Here is an 8884-nt window from a genome sequence, read left to right as displayed (position 1 = left end):
TGCAGCTCGCTGTCTCGCGCTGAAAAGCGCTTTTTTCCGCCAAGTGCCAAGTAATTTCCAAGTTATCTCGCACACACAAAAGTGCTGAAACTCTCTCTCCTCCAGCGCCGTAATTGCGAAAGAATAGTCAATTGAAATTTCCATTCGTAATTCCGCCGTCTATTCACACATTCATATGCTAATCGCCCTTTTAAAATGGGAAGGAGCGCGAAAATAACTCGCGGAACAAAGCGATCGCGAAAACACATTAGAGAAATGTATATACTGGCTCTTTGAGTCGAGCTTTCAGCTTGACTTGTGTTTATCGTGGTCCTGAAGCTCTAATAGCCTTTTACGTCGTGTAAACAGCGCTTTGGCATTTTAAAAATCACTCCTGGGTGGTAGAAGAGGGCGAAGAAACTCAATCTCCCCCGTAATTGTATATACGCCAGTAATTTCATATTGTTTACACTTAAATTATGAGTGTTACCATGTGCTCAACACTTGACTGGAGGAGAACTATTCATATAAATATTTGGGGACACAAAAGGATTAAAAGAGACGGCAAAGTGTTGACTTATTTATTTACACTATGATACAGTGGTATTTACATAAATTATTACTTTGGTTAAGAAGTATTATTGCACTCTAATAGGTAGGAAAAACGACTTATAATCTAAAACAGTGCTCAGTCAACGAAACGATGGAAAAACGATTTGCTATGTACTAAAGTGATTTGTCGTAAAAAATCCCGATGACAAGGTTGGAGATGTTTTTACAAGTCTCTTAATAAATTAGCGGCAATGAAAGACGGTGTCGTTTAACATAAACACAAGTCCATCACGCTTTCAGATGCCTCAATTAACCGAAAGTTGAGGATTTGAGCAGACGTTTCCGGGGCTTGCTGGGAAAAATTAATCGGAGCGATCTGAATAAATAAGCAGATTACTAAACAAGAAATCATGAAAAACTAACTAAAATACCAGAAAATAAAAAATACCTGAACTAAAATTATCAGTAAAAGTTATTTCATTATTTCACTTTTTCCAGCCCAGTTTTGTAAAACTTGTTTTACAATTATTATCTATACAGGCATTAAAAAATGTTTATAAAAACCAAAGCTTCATTATTGAAAATGGGTATCCTTGAAATGAGATGGAAGTTAAATCGCAAAATTTCTTTAAAAATTTGCCAAAAATTTATTTTTTGGTATATTTAAGGACGGTTTCGAAGTAAAAACCGAGTTTTTCTTCGGATAATATCAAGGAAATTAATTGAAAATACCAAACTGATGTTATTTTTGTCTATTTTTTCCGATTCTAGTTTGGTTTACAATTAATTTATACGCAATTATTTTCTTTATTTTTAAACAAAATTATTCTTAGTTTTTCTGTAAGTAACATTTTGCTTAAACAGATTTAAAAAATCACAGAACTAAGACGATAATTACATAATTTCTTATCTTACAGCCAAAAACAAGTAGAAATACCAATTTTTTTGAAACTTTGTGAAAAATAATTCAAAAAATCAACAAATTAAAAAATAGTGAGCCAACTTCCTTTAAATGTTTTAAATAAAAAAACGAGTTGCAACGATTCGCTTATATAATATTCATTATCAGGCCTTTTACTCGTTCAAAAGCCTGATGATGTTTATTACATAAGCGAAACGTTGCAACTAGTTTTTTTTTTATTTGTTTAAAACTTTCTATAGAAGTGTGTTATCGTCGTAAAATTTTATTACAAAAACGTCAAAAAGTTTTCACATAAATCACTAAATTTTTTTGAAAATTACATTATTTTTGCATTTTTCGAGTGTTCCGACACATTTGTCAGTAAGAAACTCAATTCATTAAAGACGGACCAGAAGTTTATTGAATTAACGCAAAAATAATGTTAAATTTGTTTTTTTACAGTGTTTAAGCAAGTTTTTAACGTTTTCTAAGGCCTTCAAGGTTTTAAATTTTGAATTTTTGTATGAGATTTTGCTAATAAATCTAGAAAATCCACCAAATTAAGATAATAATTACATAATTTTACGTCTTTTTCAAAGGTTTTTCATCCAAAAAAGCAATTATTTCGCAAAATTTTGGTAAAAACAAGCGGAAATTATGAGATTAAGCAAAATGTGTTTTTTTTTATTTATTTTTTATAAACAAGTTTGTGTAAACGATTAATTGTCTGAAAGATTTTGTTTGTTTCACTCAATTTGGTTGGTTTTTGATAACATTTTGAAAAAAGAACATGAAAAACAAAAATTATATTAAACTTGTAGGTATGGTATGTTAATTTTTAACTTTTTCAAAGTGTAAACAGGTGTGTTTTAAAAACAATTTTTTATAGTTTTTGTCACGTTGCACCTACTAGATCAGACCAAAAAATTTAAAAAAATATCAAAAAAAGACATAATTTTTTTTTCTTTTCTTTTTCGACAAAAATGGACATAATTTTTATCAACATTTTGTACAATTTATGCCAAAAATCAGTATAATCGTTGAAAAAGTCTTCAAAATTCACTAAATTCTATTGAAAATTCCATTACTTTTGCATTTTTTTCCACATTTTCCTTTGCAAATTTATTTACAAATGTAGCAAATTTATCCAAAAATAAAATTGAATTGGTATTTTTACAATGTTTAAGAACGTATCTGAAGACCAAAAAATTTGGTCGAAAACAGTGTTTTAAGCTAAATTCAGTTTTTATTTGATATTTCGTTAATAACACAATTTTTTGTTTCGATCAGAAACTATTTAGTAAAATTCTGTTAAAAACAAACCGCAAATGATAATAATAACTCAAACATTACCTTCTTTAAGTACTTAAACAAGTTTAAAAACATTTTTTTTGAAAAAGTTTTCTAAAATTGACTAAAAAATTAGTCGGTTTTTAAACCATATACAGTAAAACCTCGTTTAATGGACACCTCCAAATAACGGACACCTCTTTACAACGGACAATTAAAGATTCTATACCGGTGTCCGTTGTTGAAAGGTTTTACTGTACTTATTTGTTGTCAGATCTTGCAATAGCAAGTCTAAGAATTAGGTAAAAAAATCAATCAAAATCGATATTATTTTGTTTCTTGTAGTTTTTGAGTTATGGTGATAATGTAGGGAGTTTTAATAGAGTCACCCTGTATATTTCATGTGAGTTTTTTCCATCTCAAGGTACAATTTATTAAAACTTATGCAAAGAAAATATTTTCATTGAAAAAAATCGGTCGAAAAAGTTTATAAACTTGTGTGTGCCACAGTAAGAAAAAATCATCGGAAAGCCCGTTTTATAAATTTTTACCACATTGTTTTGAATTTGGAGTTGGGTTCATTTTTTATTAATTTTTCCTCAGTATTAAGAAGACTTCAGTAAAACCACCTCAACCTGCCACCCCCACCCCTTCAATTCTGCTCCCTCCCCTCCCCCTCGTCCTCCTGCGGCCCCAAGCCGCCCACGATCGCCGGATGATAATAATTAAAATACGGAAACAACTGCATCGAGTTGGAATACTGCTGACACAGACTCAGCATCGACTCATGCAGACTTTTCGGATACTTGGGCAGGCCGCCCTTCAGCTGATCGTAGATGAAAAAATCGGCCTTAGGCTCGGCATAGAAGCCGCCCTTCTGGTACACGGGCCCCTTCTGCTGCAGGAAGAGCGGCACGTCGTCCTTGACCAGCACCTTGACCGCCACCTTGCGGGCGCTCTGGCCCATGAGCGAGCTTTCCTGCATCTGGAGCTGTTTCCGCTTCGTCTTGTAGCGCCGGTTCTGGTACCAGATCTTCACCTGCGTCTCGGTGAGCTTGAGGGCCTGGGCCAGGTCGGCCCTCTCGGGCCCGCTGAGGTAGCGCTGCTGGCTGAAGCGGCGCTCCAATTCGAAGACTTGTGCGTGTGTGAAAGCGGCGCGTGAACGCTTCTTGCGGCCTGGTTGGCTGGGCTCGCGTCCGGACTCCTCCGATTGGCTTGGCGGGCAAAAGTCCGGGGAGAGGGACGCGATTCCGGACAGGGGCTCTGCAACAACAAACCATTTCGCAATCAAAACAACCAACTACAACGAGGGTTTTTATTAAAAAAAAACTTTGGAGCACTGATTTTAGTAAAAATTAAAGATTTTTCCCTTACAGTAGCCCAGTAAGCACACTTCGGAAAAATAATGAAAAAAAATATTAATTAATAATCCTACACTCAACATCTAAATGACTATTTTAAATAACTTGCTTTTCTCACATTTATAAAACTTGTAAAATATTTGAAAACACGTTATCTTCTAAATAAAACTACAAATGTGCTATTGTATAATACCAGCATTTACGCACATTTTTCTACATTACATTTATTTATATTTTGTTTCACGGCAATAATAATGTAACGTTCAATTAACAGTTTTTTAAAACGTTTATTATACGTTTAGAGCACATGTTAGAAAAACGATTATTAATAACGTTAAAGTTCTTTTACGTTTTTTACGTAAATACAACGTTAAACTAAGATGTAAAAATTGATAAAAAATAAAAAGTTTTTAAACTACGTAACATAAACGTTGAACGAAAACGTTAAATAAACGTTATATCAACCGTTGTAACTTTAAAAAAACAGGGAAAGTACAAGATTATTCAATCTTTAGTCTACTAAAAATACGAAAATTAAGATTACGTTTAACAAAACTGCAAAATATAATTTCCCTTCAATTAAAAATTAAAATTAAATAAAAAAGAAAAACCGAAAATCTTGCACAATAAACTCTATCTCTTTATTAATTCCTTATTCTATAATAAGTAACTGTGTTTTTTTTAATAATTAGCTTGAACATAAAAAAACTTAGCAAAGTTAAATATAAAAAAACATAATTTCTTGTAAAATAAAGTCAGAACAAAGAACACCTCGTATATTTTTTTATTTTGTTTTATTCTTTTTTAATTTTTTTTACTTTTTTTGAATTATTTTATACCTACTTAACAGAAATATTGAAAGATAAAGAAATGTACTATCGGAAACAATAAACAAAATCTCAGTTACCGTTGAAGAAAAATAAGTGATATAATTTTTTAAAAACTAGTGACTCATAAATTTGAAACAATGTCGTCAGAGTGTAGTATTTATAAAAACTAAATCTACATGTTCGAGGATTTTTTGAAAAATAAGCCACTACAAGAATATGAATTTTTTTGTGCTATTTTTAAACCCACTCTGCAGTTAAAAATAAAAATTTCATAATTATTGAACAATTAATAATTAAACTAATTTGTTAATTAAAACATTGCAAAAAGGCTTAAAATCTAAAAACGACAGAAGACAAAACAACAGAAAACATGAAAACATGATTCAGAAAAAAAGAAAAAACTCTAAATATTAAACAACCTCAATAAACACTTAAAAACTTGAGGAAAAAGCTTAGATCATTATTAATCAGAATACATGAGAATATTCATTACCTACTCTGTTGTGGATTTGATGAAGAAACATTTTTGAACTCTCTGTACATTGTAAAGTAACAATCTTTTATATAGTTACAAACTATAGAATTTTCCGAAATGTTCAAAGTACAATTTTTATAAATATTTCAAAAGTCAAAATATATTCCTTGTCACAACTTTTGATTGTTTAGTTGTCAATGTTTGAAAAATTGACTAGATATTTTTAGAAACTATCTTGTTATTGTAATCACTCGAACTTTAGCTACAATTATAAATATTTAGAAACAGTTACTGACAACCTCTATTGTACAAAAAATATGAAGACAAAACCAGGTAATTAGTGGGAGTTATTATGGTTAGAAAAAATATAAAAATGACAAATATTTTACAAGCTACATGTTTCGGTCAATAATTAATTAGATGACCATCTTCAGGCTTAAGTTATTATTTTTTCTATCACCATAGAATGTACCAAATGTAGCTTGTGTATAAAATTAGAGATATTTTTCCCATTATATAATTATAAAAGATTTGTTGCAAAAATTGCTCGTGACACAATAACTTTTATTTAGTTAGTGAAAAATTATCTTTGATCCACTACACATTTTACTGGAACTTGAATATAAAGAAAAACAAATAAATAAAAATATTTGAACAAACCTTTACTGAAACTCGTAAATATTTATCCCTACCTAAGCAATCAGTTTTAACGATGAAAAGCAGTTTTAGATCAATTTTTATAAAAATAAAATTGCTGTAAAATAAAAAAAACATATAAGTAGGTAGTGTTTTTGACGAAATTTTCATTCTCTTCACAAACTTCTGAAGATAATAAAATTCATGTTTTGAACACAAAATTTTGTTTTATTTCGTAGTTTTTTTTAATAAAATAAATGAAAGTTGAACAGATAGAACTGTCATAGTTTAAATTTTGTCTATTTTGATTTCTAAACCACGAAAAATTCCATAAAGTGCCCCCTTTCCTCCACAAACAAAGCCCGAAATATCATTTTCCATTGGATATTTTCACACCAAAGCACCAACGCATAAATCCGAAATTTTATTTCCCTTAGAAAAACACACAAAACCCACCAATTTCCCCTTTCTTTGTCTTCGGAAAAACCATTTCGTTTTTCACAAACTCGACCTTAATGCGTTTTAAATGATGTCATAAGACCCACCCCATCCCACAAAACCCACTATTCGCCAACCAATTACCGAAATTAAGTAACGCAAAGTGCAGAAAGCTTTTAAGCTAAAAGCTCCACTGTGGGTACCAGCCCGTACCAGGATGGGCGGCATTGTGTCACGAGTGTGCCATCCTGATTTCTTTATCGCCCAGAAACTATTTTCCAAACAATGAAAATAATCACCGTTTTGCATAATTTGGGCGAAAAATGCAACGTACTGGGTAGAGTTAAAGAGTCTGTTATGCGCTGTCTTTGTCCAGCTCAGGGTCGTTGCATTAACCCGTCCTTCTCTAACATAAAATAATAAATAATACTACAAAACTACAAAAAAGTACAATTACAAATAAAAATACTAACAAGTTTAAAAATTGATAATTTTGCTCAATAGACTATCTTTTTGTTAATTCTTACAAAAAATAACAATAATAAGCCAGAACTTAAAGAGTCTGTTATGCTCTGTCTTTGTCTAACTCATGGTCGTTGTATTAACCTGTCCTTCTCTAACATAAAATAATAAATTATACTACAAAACTACAAAAAACAGTTAAATTACAAATAAAAAATACTAATAAATTTAAAAAAATGATAATTTTGCTCAATAGACTATCTTTTTGTTAATTCTTACAAAAAATAACAATAATAAGCCCGAACTTAAAGGGTCTGTAATGCTCTGTCTTTGTCTAACTCATGGTCGTTGTATTAACCTGTCCTTCTCTAACATAAAGTAATGAGTAATACTACAAAACTACAAAAAACAGTTAAATTACAAATAAAAAATACTAATAAATTTAAAAAAACGATAATTTTGCTCAATAGACTATCTTTTTGTTAATTCTTACGAAAAATAACAATAATAAGCCAGATTTTAAAGTCTGTTATGTTCTGTCTTTGTCTAACTCATGGTCGTTGTATTAACCTGTCCTTCTCTAGCATGGTTACATTTAAGCGTCGTTTAAATAACTAAATTTTTTACGAAAAATTTCAAAAAAAAAAATTGGAAAAAAGTGACTTACCTTGCGTTTTGCTGGCTTTGGACATATCCAGGGCTTTTTCCTGCAGGTCGTCCTCCTTGCACTTGTTGTGTTTCAAAATATCGTTTATCGAAAAGGGCGTAACCGACCCGACACAACTCTTATCATTTTTCGAGCTTCCGCACTCCTCATCCATTATCACTTGGCCCGAAATCGTCGGCCTCTTGGTCTTCTTTGAACAAATTCTGAAGTAAAACTGACTGACGTTCATCATCTAAATTACTCCTGACACCACTCATGTGCTTCCATCGGCCACGAGACCCGTTCCGTCCTTGTCGGCCCCATTCGGGGGCGCTTGGCGTCTCCGTCGTTCGCCGATACTTTGATTTGTGGAGGGTGGGACTTGAGTTAATTCTTTAAACGCTTCTTATCCAATGTTGGACGAGCGCTCAATCAATTCCGTCTTATTTTCGAAATTGTTGTGATTGTTTGGAAAACCGGAAATTTGACTGTGCTTTTCATCAAGTTAATAAGTTTGGTTTAATTCGAGGGAAAATTATGAGGAGGCACGTGCGCGACAGGAAATGAGAGACAATGTTTTAGGATTTTGTTGCAAGCTAATGATTGTTTTGATTGGTTTTGAGGGCTGAGGTGGGTTATTAATGCGACTCGAGTTTCAAGAACGGAAAAAATTTAATCACAGTGAAAGGGGTTTCAGAATCGATATTCTTTCGGCAAATCGGTTTGACGAATTTCGAGCAAATTGATAATAACTGGATTAAATAAAGCTTGTGTTACAGCATTCCCTGCAATATAGCACAATTATTCAAAAAATAATAATTAAAAAAGGAATCAATTGCTGTTTTAGAGTGATGCATTTTAAACATGTTTGTCAAGTTTTCTCTATAAAAGAATTCTTTCTCTACTACTTTTTACTGTTTTATGTCGATTAAAATTTTATTTTTGCTGCGTTTGACGTCCTATGTGTGACTTTTGGGGTATTTTTTCCGAAATTTAAACTAAACTGTCTAGAAATTATGGAATAGAAATGACTTTTGGATCGTAGTGGGCTACGTTTTGTTGAAATTTCTCTCGTAGTTTCATTGTCTAATTTTGTCTTTTTATTGTTCTAAAACGTTTTTTCTATCCGTGTTGTTACTCAAACACTTACATTTGTTGTTTCCTTTTATTTCTTTTTTCTTTTTCAAGTCATTAAGAATTTTTGAGATTTTTTTTGAAATTTGGTAAATTTTCAAGCTTTGTAAATTTTTAGTTTAAAATTTGTGATTTTAGACACTATTTTTCAATGTTCTGGAAATTTAGAATTCGAATTTT

General features: G+C 31.4%; 1 protein-coding gene across 1 annotated transcript; it reads right to left on the bottom strand.

Moving 5' to 3' along the window:
- Nucleotides 1-546: 546 nt before the first annotated feature.
- LOC663892 (homeobox protein HMX3) lies at nucleotides 547-8452 on the bottom strand. The gene is made up of 2 exons (XM_969922.3): nucleotides 7592-8452; nucleotides 547-3985 (listed from the first exon to the last, which is right to left on the bottom strand). Exons 1-2 carry the CDS (start codon nucleotides 7821-7823, stop codon nucleotides 3375-3377), a joined length of 843 nt encoding a protein of 280 aa, XP_975015.2. The 5' UTR covers nucleotides 7824-8452; the 3' UTR covers nucleotides 547-3374.
- Nucleotides 8453-8884: the final 432 nt, after the last annotated feature.

Source organism: Tribolium castaneum, chromosome 2 (genome assembly GCF_031307605.1).
Source record: "Tribolium castaneum strain GA2 chromosome 2, icTriCast1.1, whole genome shotgun sequence".
Lineage (NCBI taxonomy): Eukaryota > Metazoa > Arthropoda > Insecta > Coleoptera > Tenebrionidae > Tribolium > Tribolium castaneum.
The sequence above is the reverse complement of the archived record's forward strand: the minus strand, read 5'-3'. Positions and strand labels throughout refer to the sequence as shown.

What these genes read in the sequence shown, in the direction of transcription:
- LOC663892 (XM_969922.3), bottom strand. Translation starts at nt 7,823, where the DNA reads ATGATGAACGTCAGTCAGTTTTACTTCAGAATTTGTTCAAAGAAGACC. An exon ending in CAAAGCCAGCAAAACGCAAG is followed by an intron (nt 3,986 to 7,591) that starts GTAAGTCACTTT and finishes TTGTTGTTGCAG; the next exon opens with AGCCCCTGTCCGGAATCGCG.